Source organism: Perissodus microlepis, chromosome 10, assembly GCF_051167445.1.
Source record: "Perissodus microlepis isolate ML-2025 ecotype Zambia chromosome 10, ASM5116744v1, whole genome shotgun sequence".
NCBI lineage: Eukaryota > Metazoa > Chordata > Actinopteri > Cichliformes > Cichlidae > Perissodus > Perissodus microlepis.
The window spans coordinates 16,820,420-16,840,443 of record NC_140470.1 but is presented as its reverse complement, the minus strand read 5'-3'; the positions used below and the strand labels follow the sequence as shown (position 1 = coordinate 16,840,443).

Sequence of the window (20,024 nt, the reverse complement as noted above, 5' to 3'; positions counted from 1 at the left end):
TTAAATATAGACAAATATAAACACACCTGAAAAACATTTTTGTCATAGTTATTGTTGTTGACAAACAGATTAATTTATCATTTGTTTTCTTAAAACAAATTATGCCACGTATTTTTGACACTGCTCCCAAGTGGCAGTAGATAGCTCCAACATTTAAACAGAGGTCCTAAAATCTCATCTATGCACTGCCAGTAAAGCACCATGTCAAGATTATTAGCACTGATGTGGTCCAAAGGAGGAGGAGGAAGAAATGCTAGGAGCTGAAGCTGTAAAATGAGTAATCCTTGATTTCTGTAGTGACAGTCGTAAGCTATGCCAGTAGTAACTTAGAACACGTGCTGGTGAGACATCTTTATGTACACCACTTGATAAAAGACTTCTACATAGAACATTTCCTATCTGTATCCTCCTCCAGAAACTTTCTCCATTCTTGTTTGCTCAAAGTGTATGTAAGGGAAGAAACTCCGAATAGTTGAGAAGAAGTGACTTCTGGGAAGCCAGGAGAGAGAGAATGCAAGGAAGCTTAAGTTAACCTAATTAAATATTACACTCCACCTTGTCTTTGTCCCCAAGTCTTTACCCTTGAAGCTATGCCGCAGGTTGTATAAGGCTGTCTTTGTAGACATCAGTGAAAAACCTCACATTTATTAACTGTATTGCAAGAACTTCAAAGGTTTGAGTATTCTTTGCCCCAAATGTCAATTTCAAATGGTTTCATGTGCAAGGTCGCTTAAGGTGTTTCTGCGGTACTCTCATGCCTAATGGCTATTGAAGGTAGGCAGGAAACAATGCATTATTCTGTCACACTCAACTTTTATCTCTTACGAGTGGGTAGGTGGGGAGTAACGTATGTGCACTCATTTCCTTTGTAGCCCACAGGCACACACAGCGCTCTCTGATGCACAAACAGCAGCATAAGATTCAGCTTTACGTTTGGTTTAGTTTGAACTCCTGTGATCAAACACGATGACTAGGAGAATTAATTACCTACACACATACAAAGATTGTCAAAATGTACTTGATCCTTGCAAATTAACAACAAAAATACTTCACACATGTTGGCTTATATTTGCCTTTGAGTCGAGCAGCATTTTAAATGCTTGAAGTTGCCCAGGGCTGTGAATTCCTGGTCAGATTACTGATAACTCCCTACACCTCTGGAGATATCCGCTATCATGCTGATTGCCTTGAGTGAAATGTAAATGTAGCAGAATACACATGTACAGTTTATGCACAGACACACTGCATTATAGTGCTGCTAAAAGACTTGCAAAATAACTTGCTTTCTGTCTGCTATAAGCCTAGCCCCACACACACATGCACATACACACGCACACACACACACTACTCTTAGAAGAAAGAAACAGCTGAGTGCAAAGCCCATCACAGTCTTTCTGATCCTCTTTGCCACTAGTTGCACGCATGCCAAGCCTCTCAGTAGAATGACTGCTACATATCTGTCAGGATAAACTAAAAGCTACTGAAACATCCTGGGGGGTGTGAGATATCTCTATTTTGTCAACCATCAAAATTTATGTAGTGTGGCACTCCTTTCAGGTGGGTGATGCGTGGGCTTCTGTTACTACTGAAATGTTATTGGTAGTCTATTTTTGTCCCAGCACTTAAACATGCAATGTGGTTTGTAAAAGAGGAACATTATGGCAACTGAACGAATAGAATTTTAGATTTAGTTTTTGCTTCGTAGACCACTGTTTCTCAAAAGTTTTCCATGGTGAGAGATCATTCAGTTTGTTGGTTGCATATAGCTCTGTTTGCCAGTTGCAGAGGGAGTTGGGGGTTGAAATACAAAGGAGTACAGAAGGCAGATGGAGACATAACAGTGAGAGAAAGGCCACACCGCCAGCAGCAGAAGAGAAGTAGTGTGTCGCATACGGCACAATCTTGCTGTGAAAAATTTCCTTTGATTTTGAGTGTGAAGTCTCAAGCACACACACATACACACACACACGCACACATATACACAACTGAAGGCAGCCCTGATTTTTAGGAAAGATGCTAAAAAACAAACTTTGGTGTTGAATTCTAAAAATAAAAAAACCCAAAACATAGACATTTATTTGGTGGTTGTTACAGTAGCCACTTTCATTAAAAGCACAAATAATCACACACATGCACACACACCCTAAACCATGTGACTGAACATGCATAATCGATACCGCTGTGTGTTGGGCGATCGTGGCTCAAAGAGTTGGCAGTTGATCTTGTAACCGAAGGTTGCCGGTTCAAGCCCCGGCTCGGACAGTCTCGGTCGTTGTGTTCTTGGGCAAGTCACTTCACCTACTGGTGATGGCCAAAGGGGCCGATGGCGCGATTTGGCAGCCTCGCTTCTGTCAGTCTGCCCCAGGGCAGCTGTGGATACAACTGTAGCTGCCTCCACCAGTGTGTGAATGTGAGAGTGAATGAATAGTGGAATTGTAAAGTGCTTTGAGGGCCCCGAAAAGCGCTATATAAATGAGTTGACTGAAATAAAATGATAATCTACTTTTGGGCATTTTAATATCATAAATGCTTCAAATGGGCAAATTGTTATAATATAATATAATGTAATAAATTATTATGTGGTTGCTAGGTAGATTAGAACCTGCAGTTGTAGCTGTGTGCAAATGTTGGTGGTTAAACTCCTGATCATGTAAGAAGAGTTTGCAGGCAAATAGTATTATAGTAAGACAATAAACCAGAGCTGTTTTAATTTTGCATATTTTTAACATTGCCACAGCTTAGAAGCAACAGCCAATAATTACACAATTAAAATGCATTTAAATATAAATAAATCATGTTGTATGTTGTATTTAAAAAATATTTAAAAATTAATAACCCAAAATTAACCCTCATACTACTGACATTGAACATTGAATGGGGAATAATTTATTGCATAGACAAATAGCAATAATAATAATACTAGTAGCAATCTCAATGCTTTACCCCACTATAAAATTATACACACAACCAGCTGTCCAGAGATGTAATCTCTGCAGCATGTTCTGGGTCTTCCCCGGAGCCTCCATTACATGCCCAAAACACTTCACCTAGGAGGTGCCCAGGAGGCATCCTGGCCAGATGCCCAAACTACCTCAGCTGGCTCGTTTTCATCTGGAGAAGTAGCAATTTTAGTCTGAACTCCTCCCAAATGACTGAGTTCCTTACTCAATCTCTAAGGCTGAGCACACTCTTCTGAGGAAACTTGTTTCTGGCACTTGCACCTGTGATCTTATTCTTTCAGTCACTATAGATAGCTCCTGACCAAAGGCGAGGGTAGGAACGCAGATCCGCCGGTAAATCACCAGATTTACCTTCATGCTCAGTGTTTTCTTCACTACAGCAGATCAGTACAGCTTCCATACCACTACCATGGCTCTGTCAATCTGATGCTGCCCTCTCCCTTCACTTGTGAACAAACACCCATATGCTTAAACTTCTCCACTTAGGGCAGCGATTCATTCTGAATCCAGTGTATACACTCCACTCCTTTCCAGCTGAGAGCCATGGCCTCAAACTTGGAGGTGCTGATTCTCATCCCAGCCTCTTCACACTTGGCTGCAAATAGCCCAAGAACAAGCTGGAGATCATGGCTTGATGAAGCCAACAGAACCACATCATCTGTGAAAACCAGAGATGAGAACAGAATCGGTCAGAAGCAGCAGTCCTGGCGAGACCCACACCCAGCAACCAGTCTGGCTCTTTACTGCCAGACTCTCACTACTATTGTACAAACATTGGAAACTAAGGCTAAACACACACTAAAGGCAGTTATAGCACACAATTTGCCTAATGCTTTGCTAGGGCCATGATAACATCTTAGAGTAGGAAATAACAGTGCTACCTTCCTATCTGCAAATCGCGAACAAAGGCACATTGGAGGGTTATTGCGTCTCAAAATAGGGCTTTAAGTGTAGCTATGTGTTGCATGATCAGGACCTCTATCTCGCTCAGGTAGATCTGTGGATGTCTCCAATATTATAATAACCAGGTGATGAATGAAGTGATAGCATCTCAGTTTTTCTTCCTTAAATGAGTGTCAGAGTGTCCCTACTGCCCGGATATTGTGTGACACTTTAATTTAAGACTCACTGTAAGCACTAACTGAGCAAATCATTCCCTTTATTAAAACTTCATAGAACATTTGGATTTTTAAAAAGCACAAATCAAAGAAAAATAAAAAGGGAATGATGTGACATCATTAGGAACAAAATGATTCACAAAGTCATACAAAAATGGAATGATAAAAAAATCTCTCGATATATTTATATATCTATGAGATATTACAAAAATATACTTCTGGGGTCTGCACGGACCCCAGTCAGTAGGATGATGCAGCAAATACCATGACTCACTTGAGATTTTAAAACAATTAATAATTTGTAACACTGATATTTGCTAAATTTACGCCTTTACACCATTGAATAACACATTGAGTGTCGCCAGCTAACAAGGTAGTCTGTTTATGTCTGTTTATAGCTGAAAGATGTGTCATTGCTGTAAAAAAAAAAACATGGAGGGTTGCAAAAAGAAAACACAATAAACTGTAAAAATTCTAGAAAATTTTAAAATACTGTAAATGTGTTTTTCCATCATACCACCCAGCATAGCAACACACTGAGTAAAATAGGAGGAAGACTCTGAATATGTCAATAAAGTTGTTATACTGGGGGTTAGTGACTATTATCAATATTAATAGTCATTAACAATAAACAATAGTCATTTATTATCAATAAATTTAAAAAAGAAACCCTTTGCCTTAGCAACATTTTCTAAAACCTAATCTACTTTTATTGCAGTATTGCTGATATATTCCTTTCGCTTAACTCTCACTTCAGATAGCTCACTAGCTGAATCTGAGAGCTTTGGCTCAGTCAGATTCAGAAGTTAATGAGATTCAGCTTTACAAAATCAAAAACTGCTTTAAACTCCACTTTGACTTTAACGCTAACATGTCTTGACTTTGCATAGCCTCAAGTTTTGTGACTTGAAAACCTCCCTAAGCCCAAAGTGTGAGAATTTAGGCTGGTCCCTGAAGCATATTCAAGAACAAAGCAGATACTCAGGCCTGTGTGAAGGTACAGTTGTTTTGATGCCTTAGCTTCAAATAGGGTTTCCTCTGGTGGTTAAAGATCTAAATATCATTAAAAGGAGAACATTGAAGGGGAAAAAACTGAGATTTTGGTTACTATGAGATTTATGCATGCTTTGAAAAGACTATTTTTTAAAAGGCACTTTTACTGTTTTGACATGATATTACCTGCATTAGCCAAATGTATTCCAACATTTATTATTTCATTTCTGAACTCTGTCCAACAGCCAGTTTATTTTTTATCTGTCTCCAGTCAGTCCTGGGAATGTTAGTGTAGATTTGTTTTTCTGTTTAACAATTTATGTACCTAATTTATGTATTTATGCATTTTTTTTCTTTGCAACTATAGCAACTTACAGTTGCAATTACACAGTAATTTAATCAGGTTGCTCTGTTATAACTCTGTTGTAAGTTGTAACTCCTTAGCATTTTTCCTTTTTAGTGCTTTTCGAGTAGCATGCAGTGGGTATACTGGAGTTTGTTTTTTTGTGTTTCTTTTTCTAAAGAGGGCTGTTTGTTCCACCTGACAGTGGGGTTAATGAAAGCATTGAGACTGAACCAAACAGTTTTTTCAGGGCATAAAACCAAAACACTGAATAGCCCTTTAAGACCCTGTAGAGGCAGAGTTGGCAGTAAGTTCCACAGCTCGACGCTTCAAACAACCCTTTCAGATTATGTGTAGTAACTTGATTCAGTAATAATATATAGAAGTATAGGTGGCGCTTTAATTATGCAACATTATCCAAGTTATCCAAGTTGAGTCAAGCTACAAGGACCCAAATGAGATACAGTAGTTCACATCATGTGCAGCAGTGTGCTGGTAAACTGGATAACAAATCTTAGAAAATAGAGTGGAAAGGAGGAAACACACAGCAGTAAGACATCACAGCAGTCAGTGATTGTGCCATGAAATAGATCCTACATCACAATGCAGCATCAGAACTGTAAGTATCAAAGTTTTATCTTCAGATTTCTCAGAGCAACTTGATCTTCAAAATTTATTGCTCTGGAACTAGAAGCCCTAATTGGTGAAGAAAAAAAAGCTTCTGCTTAGTTTTTGTTTGGAAAGCCTTTGAAAGACGCTGCAAAGCAAATTTAGCTCTATTGAGGATGATTTCAAAGCTGCTTTTTTTTTGTACGGTCAGCATATGTGAGAGGTCTTTTATCCCTCCAAAAGGCTGGAGGAATGAGACAGTCTGAAGCCCACTGACTCAGATCGCTATTGTCTGTCCACAGATAGTCTCTCAGTGTGAGAGGTCACACATGCACAAACATGCGCACACACACAACTATGACTTTAGAAGGCTTATGCTGCATTTACTAACAGAGAGCCGGGATGAAAGTCAAGGTTGCAGACTGCAGTGGAGTTAGAATCGAAGAGATGCGCATGTGTGCAATTTTGGATTTGCACCTGCTAAATGAAGCTTGAACTTGGCCTACAGGCTTTTTTGAGGATGCATGAACTCTGATTAGCTGTCTCCTCACCTCAGCATGTTGTGCGTATGTGTCTGTGCCATTCTGGAAAGTACTTAACTTTTCACCTCTGCTGATCATGAGCAGAACCTGAATTCACAGTAGAAGTACAAATTTTCAATATCTTTTCCAGTCTTGATTATACTCTTAAGTAAATATACTTTACAGTTTTAAAGAGTCAACTGACTTTTCTTTTTTTTCCCCCAGAGGCACTGGGATGCCTCTGTGATGATGGAGGTAAATTGCTATGATTTGTGTGCTTTCAACAGCAATTCTGCTTCTGAATGTAAGCTGCATAAATGACTTGGAAGAACAAACAGCTGTGCAAATTGTCGTCAGAGGAGCTAAATGAGATTTCCTTTCTGACGGTCTACAAATAACGGTTCCATAAACAGTTCTTCACTTCTACATTATCTTCTACCACTATAACACCCACTCAGGCATAATTTCCAGGAATGGCATGCAGAGTTAGGCATTGTTCATTTCTACGCAAAAGTAAAAAAAGAAAATCGACCCTCCTCTACCTTTTCCAATCCACTTTTGCAAGCAGTAGATGGGTAAATCAGCTCCACAAAGCATTATCCTCCTTGCCTACTTGTTGAAGTGGCAGCTATTGAGTGCCCTATTAACCTAGCACTAATACATCCATTTGTTCAACAAACTTTTCTTTCATAACACTGGTTAGCTGGTGTGCTTGAATCATCAAGATAGAGAAGTTAGAGAAAAAAGCAGTTCACCAAAGGAAAGCTGAAATATAATTATAGGGCACATTAAAAAAAAGAAGAAGATTGCCTGGTATAAAATTGTGCAGATTCTTTTTCATAAATCTGCAGCAGATGTGTTGTGAACATTTGGACTGTGCGTTGAAAAATAATTAAAACCCTTAGTCTTCGTTCAGTTTTACGGTAATTACCCCCACGGGTGGCAGAATTTCCACTCATAGTTTTCTAGTTTCTAGTTTTTGCAAAATGAAAATGAATGCAGCATGTAGTCTTTATGTCAGAGAAATAAACAGGTCCAGATCCACCTCAGCACATACACAATACTGTACTACTCCCATATTTAGAAAAACTGTATGAGTTGTTTAAGAAGGGACAGAATTCAATCAATGGCTAAACTTCTAATAAGTGAGAAACTATTAATAAAATATTAAACATGTTTACAGTCAAGAGTGTTTTTATGTTGTTTTGGGGTTTTTTCAGGTGGGAACAAGTTGAAAGAACAGCAGTTTCGTCTGGATTGGGCCTGGATTTCTTTGGAGAAAGAGTACTATGTGGTGGATGAGGAGGAGAAATTTCTGGACGTGGTGCTCAGACGAAGAGGATACCTGGGGGAGACGTCTTTCGTTGGTGAGTCTGTTTAGTCTCCCTTTCTGATCAGAGGACATATGTTCTATCGTCTAGCATTTTGTCTTCAAGGGATGGCATTGAACAATAATGTCCGGTGGATTGCTTCAATTTTTTTGTACAAATATTCATAGCCAACTTATCAAAGTCCTTGATCTCTCGTCAAATGCAGAGGTTGAGACTTTAGCATGCAAGAAAATCCTAAACAATCCTAAACATCCCCCATAGAGATGATCTGTAATAAATTTGGTGGTGCTCTGGCTTTGCATTGCACATGCTTGCGTGCTGGCAACCATTTAGTTAAAAGCAAAGAGTACAACTTTACAGCACTTCCAGCATGGCCTGTTAGTTTTGATGTCAAATTGATATTCTCTTACCGTCTTTTTTCCGTAGAATTCAATTAAAATTTCAGTACTTTACAGTGTCTTTTGAAATGCCAGGCTTTTCATAGCTACACATTCCTGTTTCTGCAACAAAAAATTTTTTTAACAAAAGCTCACACATTCACGCAAAATGAAAATGCTATTGAAGCTAAAAATCTATTGCAGAATTTCATTTTAACGCACATTCTGACAGGTTTTGTCCTCAAAGTCAGAGTAATATTTTCTGGCTTCAAGCCAATTTAGTTTGCAAAAAAAAAGTTTTATTAGATTTAGGAAGCTGAGATGGTTGCAAGGTCAGTGCTTTGCTATGTACAGAGATGTAACTCTTTTCTTTTCTTTTTCTTTTTTTGTCTTTAATGGCGCATACAGGAAACTGGTGTAATGCAACCCATAATTTTTCATTTGCTGTATTTGTCCCAGACGGTTAAGAAAGGACATGAAATAAATATTAAAACACGTGCATGTCAAAAGGCAATAAAAAATGCACTGACCAGATGGCTATGGCAACATTTGCAAAGAAAACACTGACAGTTTTAAGGCTTTTACTGAGGTTGTGCATTAAGTTCCTGTTACACACTTAGGTCATTATCATTCCTATCAAGAGAAATCTCACCCCATTATCACCTTGTCTCTAAGTAATACAAAGCTGTAGATGTGAATGAATATTTATATGTTTTTCTCTTCTGACTTTTGGACTTCACTCTGTCTGGCGACTATGGCCGACCGTCCCCTGCAGTTTTAATGCCACGGTCATTGTTAGCTATTTGACAAACGTCTGTTTGCTCGGCTTGTGGACTTCAGTCTTTTGAATGAGTTTATTATTTATTTATTTCTTATCTAGCTAACTGAAGAAGCAAATTATTAATAACATTGTATGTATACAATAAAAATAAACATGTTATTTTATTTATTCACATCAATAAACTGTCATTTTATTTTATCAGAATGTTGTTTTGAATAGACAGTGGTGCATTGGTTAGCAGTGCCTCATATAAACAGCTTTCTAGTCAGCGGGGACCTTTCTGTGTGTAGTTTGCATGTCTCCCATTGCCTGAGCAAGTTTTCTGCCCTGCTAACCACAGCACCACTCTGACACTCTGCGCTCCAAATAAAGATGCATCTGCGTGCGGGTGGTTGCTCCCCATGCCCCTGATCCCCATCTCCCGCAATCATCCAAAAGCAGAGTTGGGTATCACTCATGGCATGCTAGTTGCACTCTATTGTAGACCACTTGTGTTGTTTTCTTCTCACACAAGTTATCTGGGGTTTTTTTTGCAGTGCATAGTGCAACTGAAAACAGTAGAGGAGGTGCAAAGCAGGCCTATATGCTTCAGTCGATCACTGTCAAGCTGCTGGCAGGTTTGATGAGTCAGCACTCTGAGCTGCAAAATAAAGGAAAGAGCAGAGAATTGATTAAGACGACATTAAGTCGATGCAAAAGAAAAATGATTTGGAATATTTATTAGAGTCAAAAACACTCAGTTATTTGAAAAAAGTGCATTTTTGCTTGTTGATGGTGCTTGGTTGCTACAGTGTAACGTCTGTGAAACTGAATCCTGTGTCCATGCAGGCGCCCGAATACCTGAATATAAAACAAAGCACTGTGACCTGGCTTATTGCTTTGTAAAATCCTGGTTTGAAGCCTTTATTCTTTATGGGACAGTAATTCACAAAATGATATTTTGACTTGAGTCAAGCAATTAAGACCATAAAGTCACTGGGAATATCTTTACTAAGGTCATAAATTAAGCAAGCCTTCCGGTCGATGCCGTTCCCTTTAGGGGTCGCCACAGCAGATCGTCTGCCTCCATCTCACCCTGTTCTGAACATCCTCCTCTATAACACCAACCCTGTGCATATTCCCTTTCAATACATCCATAAATCGCCCCTGTGGTGTTTTGTCTTTGTTCTGGCCCCCTGGCAGCTCCATATTCGACATCCTTTGTCCAGTATATCCGCTATCCCTCCTCTGCACATGTCCAAATCATCTCAACCTTGCCTGTCTAACTTTGTCCCCAAACTGCTCACCTCAGTTGTTCTTCTGATGTGCTCATTTCTGATCTTTTCAATCTTGGTCACTCCCAAGGAAAATCTTAACATCTTCAGCTCTGCCACCTCCTGTCTTATCATACATCATAGCAGGTCTCACTATCATCTTGTAAATTTTCCCTTTCACTCCTGCTGCAATCCATCTGTCACAAATCACCGCTGACACTCATCTCCACCCTCTCTGCACTCTCTTCTTCTCTTCTCTTGTCATTGCCCTTTGTTTTGCATGGATGATCCCAGGTATTTACACTCTGCTCCTTGCAGATTTACTGTTACACCTGTGTCCCCTTTCTTTTACTGTCATTGCTCTTTTCTCCAGTTCACATCTCCACTTCTCCAGGCTCTCCTCGACCTGCTCTCTACTCACGCTACAGATCATAGAAACATAGATGTTACAACTCTCACCATTCATCCAGACTGAGGACAAGTGATAGGAGTACACACAGATTTTTATACAATGCACTTCTTTTTCCAGCCAAAGTTACGCCCTACTTTCACAAAGAAAAGATCATGTGTAAGTCATTCCATTGGCATCAATTTTTTGACCCAGAGCCTACACCCTGTCTATATAATACATGATTTTAATTATTTGATTGCCAGCTTTATCAATGGGCTGTAAGAGAGAAATACTTTTGAAAAATCTATAAGGTAATATTTGCAAGCTTTGAGCTGAAGATACATTTTCTGAGAATTGCACAAATATTTTGGGTTTTTTCTTTCATAATTTCTAATACAGATAAAATCCAATATGGAAAATGATGTCTTCTGATTCTGGTTTGAGCCATGAAATCCAACACTGGCGTGAAAATTGTTCTCCTGGTTTACAATCTGTATTTATAAAGGTACCCCACTCATTGGTGGTGCTATGGTGTGTGTAGGCCACAGACACCAGAATTTTATTGTAATCCTCTTTTGCCCGTGCTCTGACTTTCCCCCAACTTTCAGGAAAATCAGCCTGGTCGTATTTATGTAATCCTGCTAAGAGACAAACAAACAGACGGAACTGAAAACAATGGCAGCAGTGACAAAGTCGCATTTTGTCCCCTCTTTTGAATTTGGCAATAAGTGAATCATCGGATTTGAAATAAAGGAGGCATCATGCTGCCTGTGACACTCATCCATGTACATAACACAGTGTGGGCGGAGAACATGCTGGTGTGTGTCAGTCAAATCTTAAATCCAGCCAGTCGCACAAACATCACTGCCTGAGTTCTTAATAAGCCTTATGACCAACAGATGGAGGTGATTTTGTGTTGGAAAGAACAGCCCAGCATGTTTTTGTGCTTATGTCTGAGTGTTTGTGGAGGTTTAAAGTTTAAAAGGATGGTGATGATGTTGTCCCTGAACGGCCCTTTTAGTACTTTTTTATGCTTCATCTCGTTTGCCCTGCGAGAAGTAGCAGCTGTAAGCAGCTTTTACTCTCTCACCTCTCATCATTATTCTGATCCTGTTAATCGCAGGGTCAGGTGTTAGCATCACAGTGTAGCGGTTAATGTTAGCTTTAAGACTCATCTACCTGTGTGTGTACGTGTATGTGTGTGTGTGTGTGTGTTTGTGTGCTGGTGTGTATATTTGATTCCTCTTGGGAAGGTTTTAAGTGTATCTCTTGGGCACACATGAAAGCTTGTGTTCAGACTCTCATCTCTTTGCACAGTTGGTGTGTGAGTACCTGGTTATCTCTGACCACACTCACATAGTACACACACACACACACACACACACACACATGCGCACACATCGACTTTCAAGCCAGCATTTTAAAAGGAATGTCTAACATGGCATGCTGACGTGCCGCTATGCATGAATGTGTTATTCATGTGCACTTACATGGTTAGTACATTTTTAGAGGAAGGCAACATCAAGAAGAAAGAAATGTTTATTGTAGTCTTAAGAGCATAGGAGTTGTACCCCAGTGTAGTGGGTAACATGTTCACCTTATGTGTGAACATGTTAACCAATAGTGATTTGAGAGTGACATAAACCCAGCCTCTGGGGGCCATTAACAAGCAAATTTCAAGTGCTGTTCCCAAGCCTGGATAAATGAGCATCTTGCATCAGAAAGGGCATCCTGTGTATAAAATCTGAGCCAAATCAGAAGATGCAGATCCATCTGCTCTGGTGATCCCTTGAGAAATAAGAGGGCAGCTGAAAGTGCCGTTAGTCTTAAGAGAATAAGTGCACCGTTCCTCCACAGCACCAACCTAAATCACTCTAAGTGCAAATACACATGGAGTGTTCAAATTTCAGTCTATTTGTTTTAATGTGGCCTTTGTGGCACTGTTTAGGCACTAATAATAAAATATGGTGAAGTCTAGAGCAACAGTGATCAATGTAAAAAAATAACCAACATGTTTTTCTTCATAGGTTTCTTCATTTTCCCTTGTTATTGGTAACTGTCAACTAAGGGATGTTGCTTTGCTGTTGTTGCTATACACAGACATGTATTTATTTATAGTTAGGTTTAGTATTTAAAACGAATTAATTTCTATTGCAAAAATGTAAAAACTGCAGTGAGATATATAAAACAGTCACAAGGGCCAGTGTCGTGCCCGCACATAACTTAGCAAGCAACCAGTTCAAATTGTATCTTTCGGCACTTTCTTTACTAGCAGCCTGTTGGCAAAGCAAATCATTTGTTCCTGTCTTTAGGTTATTTATGAAAAATGCCAAAGATAACACAGTTTGACAGGTAAAGAGCTATTAGCTGAGACCTTTTCATATTTCAAAATTGGAAGAAACCAAACAAATGGAGAACAAAGAAAAAGGGCAAGCCTAAAAAATATCTACAGCAGATCATCAGTATCTGAAAGTCACGTCCTTAAGACAGATGGAAAAAAAATCCAGCAAAACCCGACACAGTACCTGAGAGATGTATCCTACCCTCGACGTGATCCAGGTGCTTTTTGCTGAAGCCTCAGCAGAAATGGTCTCAGTGGAAGGGTGGCTGTCAAGAAGCCATTCTTAAAGAATTAAAACAGATATTACACAAGAACTAGACTAAAAATCAGTGCTAACAGCTCTGATGGAGTGATGATCCCAAATTTTAAATTTCTGTTTCAAGTCTTTGTCAGTATGTACTGAGGAGGTCAGGAGAGAGACAACAATGATTGTCTGCAGCCTTCTGTAAAACACAATGGAGGCTCTGCCATGGTTTGCTGCATCCATTTCAGCCAGTGGTGTTGGGGTTCTTGTCTAAACTGATAGAATTATGAACAGAAAAGTAGCATCAGACTTCTGAAGGAAAGCATGTGATTGGCATTGGCTTCAATTTTCAGCCTCCAAACACACGGGGAGAGCAGTAAAAGCATACCTGGACCAAGAAGAAAACCACAATGAAACACTCATCAGTCATGGCCTGACCTCACCAACATTCAAAGAAGAGCCTTGAATGTCCTTTAAGAAACCTGGAAAACTGTCCCTGAAGATTACTTAAAGAAATTACAACAAAGTTTGCCTAAGAGAGTTCAGGTGGCGTTGAAGAATAAAGGCGATCATAGCGAATATTGACTTTCAGGTTTGTTAGAATGGTACAAACTCTATTTTTGCCTTATGAGCTTTTTCGCTTTTTATTTTCATTGCAAAATATTAACACATGAGTGTTGTTGCATTTGCAGTTATAAAAGAAATAAATGGACAGAATTCTGAGTGAAATTCAGGAGGGCTCGTTACGAGACCCGTTTTGATGGACAAAGCTCAGATCCAGCAGAAGAGGGAAACCTTGATGATGAAATGAAAGACACGTATGGCAGCTGGCATTAAAGTTTTGCTACCTTTCAGTAGACTCGTAATAAGTGGCAGCCAGTGTCTAAAGTCTTTTACACAAATACAAGGAGAACAGCTATTTTTTCATTTCTTGCTTGTTCTGCGGTTTTGGTCCAGCCTTGGGAAACACGAGCTGGACTGAGGTGAGGTGCATGACTTTAATAGCTACTATAGTGTTATTATAAAACAGAAAGAAAATGCAGTAAAACATTTGCATCTGAAAATAATATTTTTATTAATTCTACTGACAGACTCATGGATCCCATCATGAAACTGTTACAGCTCTAAAAAGAAATGTTAAAAGTAAATAACATATGTGAAAATAGTTGGAAAAATTGCATTGGATTTGATGGGGATTGTGTCAAGGATTGAAAGGCAGAGAGAAAGCCGCCCGATGATGTTGCCAGAAGCTTGCTGCTGCTGTTGCAAGGGTTAGCTGATGAAAGCTGGCGTGGTGCCAGGCAACAGTGGAGGAGAGTTGTTACACATGGTCCATCACAACAGGATGTTCAGGTAGAGAGGATCAGTGAAGGAGGAACACAGAGATAAGATCAGGGTTCAAAGATGCTCCCGCAAAGCACAGCTCTGGCAGAACAGGGCTGGACAAGGCCATGTGGATTAGACCGAATTCTATCCTCATATCCTCTTCTTTTACTTTTTAAGCTTTCACCTTGCTTTCTCATCTCTTATGAAAACAATAAAATTCCACTCTCGACCAAACATATAAACGTGCAGCCTAAATCCCGCTAATTAAGTCCCGTCGCTGTTTTCCTTCTGCCAAAGCGTCCGTCCCAGTGACGTCGGCCCACTTAGCTCGTCTCACATTCTTTCCCTTTTATCTGTAATCTCTCCTCACCTCATTTTACGGTAGAGACGTCCTTTTGCTTCTATCCTCCTTTTACTCATCAAAGGCAACATCTCTCCTTTTCTTGCGCCGTTACTGACTAATAGTCTAGCCTTCGGTGTTTGACATCAACTGTTTCTTTTCTATAAGTTCCCTTATTTTTGTTATACCTACCTTTTTCCCCTTCAGTCTCACTCCAAATTTTGGACAGTATATTGGGTGGAAATATGAGTCTTATATCTGTCCAATGCTGTGCTCACTGGCTGCTTATTCCCACTCTGCCTTCCTCTTCTGTTGTATCCTTTGTTTGGTTGTTACACATTTCGGTGCATATCTGCTGGTTCAGCTCTGTTTCTCCATTTGCTTTTGCACCTTCTCGCGCTTTTCCCTCCACATAACCTTCCATTCTCAGATCCACATCTCCTGTACATCTTTCCTTCCCTTCCTTTCATTTCCTTTCTTTGCCTTCTCTTTTCCTCTACTTTTTCCATTTCCTTCTCGCTTCCTGTCTTCCTTGCTGTATGAGCAATATGAGGAACCCCATAGGGACACAAGATGGAATTGAATTCTCATTCTTCTTTTTTTTTACTTATTGCATAAGTCAAAGCTCATCCTTTGAAGACTTTCTTTTTTTTTATTTCAGCACTGTCCTTCTCTGGTCTGTCCTTGCCCTGAGAGATGAATTGTTAATGAGGTGTACTTTTGCCAGGTTAAGATATATTATCTCCTGTGGGACATATTCCAACCTCATTTTTGTTGCCAAGCAGAAGGGATGAAGAGATAATTGCATTTCACCAGGAGAGAAAAGAATCTGTTGGACCCCTTCGTCTTTTTTCCGCAAGTCTCCACCTCTGCTGCCTCAGTATGAAATGAGTCTAGTATAATGAACATGCAATCATCATGCTTTTTTTTTTTTTTTTTTTTTTTTTTTTGAATTGTGCATGTTACAATGAGCCATGCTGAGGTTGCTCAGAAGCTAAAGAAACTACAACAGTGAATAAACGCAAGGAAAGTTTGCAGCTAGAAAAAGAAGATGTGTTTGTGTTTGCAAGCAACTCTTTGGATCTGCGAGTCTGTACTTGTTGTGGAGACACAAACACAAGGCGCTCTGGCTCTAAGCAACAGTGCGATGGAGATCAAAAACACTCGAGAGGATATGTATCCTCCAGTGGAGAAGAAACCCCAGCGCAACCTCGGGAATTGTGTGCCTCTTTCCTCCAGGGAGTCCATCAAGGGTGGTGTAGTGAGACACCACCCTTTTAAGGACAGCCCTTCCTCTCTCCAGTTGGCACGCCACGGTGTACGGATGTTTTATGTGATGTGGATCTACAAATCATCAGAATAGGAAGATCAGATAGAAATACTCAGCTATGAGCAAACATACTTCCCTTCTTTAAAGTTATAATCTTGTGTTTCTTGAAATGATGGCCATTCAGTGTGTTTGCATTGCGCGATAGTTTTCCTTGTTATTGATGAAGTTTGCTGTCTCGTTTAGGATTCTTTGCATACGTTCGTCTCAATGCAAATGACAACAAGTCCTGATACAGTATTTCCATATCAGACAACAGCACTGACTGTCATCTCCTCTTTATCAAAATGCACCATCATTTGTTCTGTGCTCTGAACAGATACATGTGTTGCATTCTTGACAGAGAAGCTGCCTAGAGCGAGGCTGCTGCTCTGAATCGTCTACAGACCTTTAAGAGTCTCGCAGATTTCTTTTTAAATTTACAACGCGCATGAATCAATGCTGAAGCAACTTTTAAAAAATTCTTCATGTAGTCTGTATTGCTAACATGTTTCTTGGCCTCCAAATGAGATTTTTGGAATGTAACTCTAAAGAACTCGCATAAAGCATACATAATCATAACACACTGGAAATATCTATCGCTCTCTCTCTCTCTCTATCTCTCTCTCAACATTTGCAACAACATTACAAAAACATGTCAACCCAGTGTATGGTCTAATCACTCATACTGCACAGGAGTGGGAGGGCTTGAAGGCTTTAGTTCTCCCTCAGCATTTGGTCACAAATTCCCATCAACATCTTTCTCACCTCACGTTTCTTTTCCCACCGACATGTCTTCCCTGATGTATGTTATTATTTTCTTTTCTCTTTTAAATCATTACAAAGTGACCGTTTCTTCTGACCAGTAATAAGCCTTGTTTGGCTTTTAGCTGAAGTTTCTGGCAGCAATGAAAATTATTTTATTTTACTGTAAATAGACAGTTAAGACTGTCTGAATATTTCAGTAAGGTTAATGCAGACGGGTCGTTGTTTTTGAACTTGTTTGTAGCCATTTAAAAAAATATCAAAACATAACGTTTTTTGCATAATGAATATGGTAGAGTATAAATGAAGGATTTGTGAACAAGCTTTCTTGAAACTAATCCCCAGTTTGGATGACATAATACTACTGCTGAGAGACATTGTCACCACAAAGTTAACTCCCAAATTAGCTGATGGCTCACCTGATACTATTCTTTGCATTTAGTTTATAAATTTGACACTCTGTCCATATTATTTAGGTTGTTTCAGCTGGTCTACTGCTGTTGCGTCCCCAACAAGACACTTTACAACCCACCCTTTGCTTGTTTTTGTGCTGTTTCAGACCTCCCCTGATCTGCTTCAGGCTTTCTATGTCTGCACATGGAAAGATGAGAAAGTCCCAGAACAGAGCCATGCTCCCAAATACAAATACAACTCAAATACAAATGGAAAATGCACATTTCTTTTTACTTAAATAGTACTAATGGACAATAATTTTATACATTAGGGTCTAGTTCAATGTGTTGCTTCATCATTGCCTATTTCCTCTAAATTAATTGCCCTGTAATCCCATTCAAAGACAAAAAAAAGAAGAAAAAAAACGCAAGAAAGAAACTTATTCTTTTTACTTTAATGACTCTGCCCACTATTATTTTGATTTCACTTGACAGAATACCATTGTCAACTTTCTATGCAGCAGAGACAGTCAAAGTGAGAAAATAATCACCCTGCTGCATAACACAAGACCCACGGACTCTGAACAACAACCTTATAAACATTAACTAGTGCTTGGGTAACTTCATTTTGAAAGCTTGATAGCTAATTAGCTGCTTGGTTGCAGAACATTAAACAGCACATAAAAGTACCTGCAAAACCGATTTCAGTCCTACTCTTGCTTTTAATAATGCAAAGACTGCCATCGCTGCATTTATTACCAACTGCAAGAGTATTGTTTTCACTTTGTGTTTCTGTGTGGGTGTGTAAGTCTGTGTTTCAGCATGTCAGATATGGTCTGACCCATAAGTTCTGCGTAATGATGAATAATAGTGACCATCTTGCAGTGGCAAAATACCAGGAGGGACGGTCATTAGCATGTTGATGTTTCAGCCCTGCGAGTCTTCAGCGAGCGCTCAGATCACACTCATCTTCAGACCTCGGCCTTGATTTTGATCCAAATTACTAGACACCTGCGGAGCTTCATGACTGAATTTTTTTGAGCCTGGTGTTTTGAGTAAAGCTGCCCACCATAGTGACAGTCAGACAAAAGCACTTGTCAAACTACTCAGACTGTCTTTGTAGTAGTTCACACTTCAGTTGATGTCACCAGGACCACATTTTGCCGTGACGACACACACACAGATTGCTAGACAGAATCACGAGGTGGATCTATCGCCGGTGGTAATCACAAAATAATAGATTAATGACTACTAGCACTCATTATAAGAAGGTCACCGTGCTGACAGACGTCATGTCTTGTTTAAGACTGTAAAAGCTGATGGGATTTCCACTGTGCTTTAAGGAAATCAATCAACCGAGCATTTGTGCTTTATTTAACTTTAAACTCAAGTGAAGAAACTGGAACAGGACTTTAAGCTTGATAGCAAATGAAACCAGCTTTGATAGTCTATCCAACAATGCCGTTATTTAGCAGTAGTTTTGTAACAATAATGATATTTGAATTCACATTTGGATTCCGGCTTGCACCAGCCAGCTCTCACTTAGACACACACCCAGCTTAAGATGATAGCACTGCAAGTAAGAAAAAGGGATCCAAGACTTCTCCTGACAGCACTTCCGCTAGGTATGTCTTAGATTTTCCGGAAAGGCTTTCAACACCCCCAGAGAAATTGATTTTCTATGTTGTGATAGTTTAGCTGCACCGAGCAATAGAAGCATCTTTGGCTTTTCCTGTTGCGAAAAAAACTGAAAAAGAGAGAAAAAAAAAACCAGGAAACGTAAAGGTCGAGTGATACTTGTGGGGCTGTTAACAAAAACGCAGCAACAGCAGATGTTACCCTAAATGCGTTGCCGGTTACGGTTCGGCAGGGTTTGACCGTGAGTGTGCTTCACCTGATTTTGTTATTGTTGAACATCATCCAAACACTTTGCCCAAAGAGAAGCATTTGGTGGACTGAGAAAAAAATATAGAAGAAACTCCAAAATCATGTACAGCAATATTAGAGCTTTTGCAAATAATTATAATCTCTGAAGGTCCTCGCAGGCACGGTAAAGACTGTGACTGTGCAACTTTTCATTCCGGCATGTGTGTTTATTTTCAGCTCAGATTTTGCATACAATACTCCCCTCTCCGATCTCGTTGTGATTGAATGGATTCAGGCCCATCTGCATACATTTGTCTCCTTTTGTGTGTGTGTGTGTGTGTGGTGGGGAGGGGGGGGGGTTGGGTTATCTGAAAAAGAAAACAAATCCTTTTATGTACAAACACATGCATCAGCCTGGCTATGCACACCTTGTTCTCAGATTCCTTCCTCTATGAATATAGAGGAAGGAATCTGAGCAGCATATTTCCAAATGTAAGGCTTTATTTTATGGCCTGTGCCACCTGGATTCCTTTTCGTTTAATGTGTAACCCCATTGGTACCAGCAAGCTTTCCTCATTTTATGAAATGTATCAACAAGCATGAATGTCTGATGGATTGCTGCAAAGTGGATTCACATGAAAGACGTTCGATAGACGAAGTGAGCGGCACTTGAAGGGAAAGGGTCGTGACGCACACACACATATACCCATTCATGTATGCGTACCTAACAACTATGGTAGCTAATCCATCTCAGTAAGCTAAAATAT

General features: G+C 39.6%; 1 protein-coding gene across 1 annotated transcript in view; it reads left to right on the top strand.

Moving 5' to 3' along the window:
- Nucleotides 1-20,024, top strand: part of frem2a (FRAS1 related extracellular matrix 2a) — a 79,993-nt gene that overhangs the window by 23,202 nt on the left and 36,767 nt on the right. Inside the window, exon 3 of the mRNA XM_084942496.1 lies at nucleotides 7,765-7,911. Coding sequence (XP_084798622.1) covers nucleotides 7,765-7,911 — 147 coding nt within the window. The remainder of the gene's footprint in view (nucleotides 1-7,764; nucleotides 7,912-20,024) is intronic.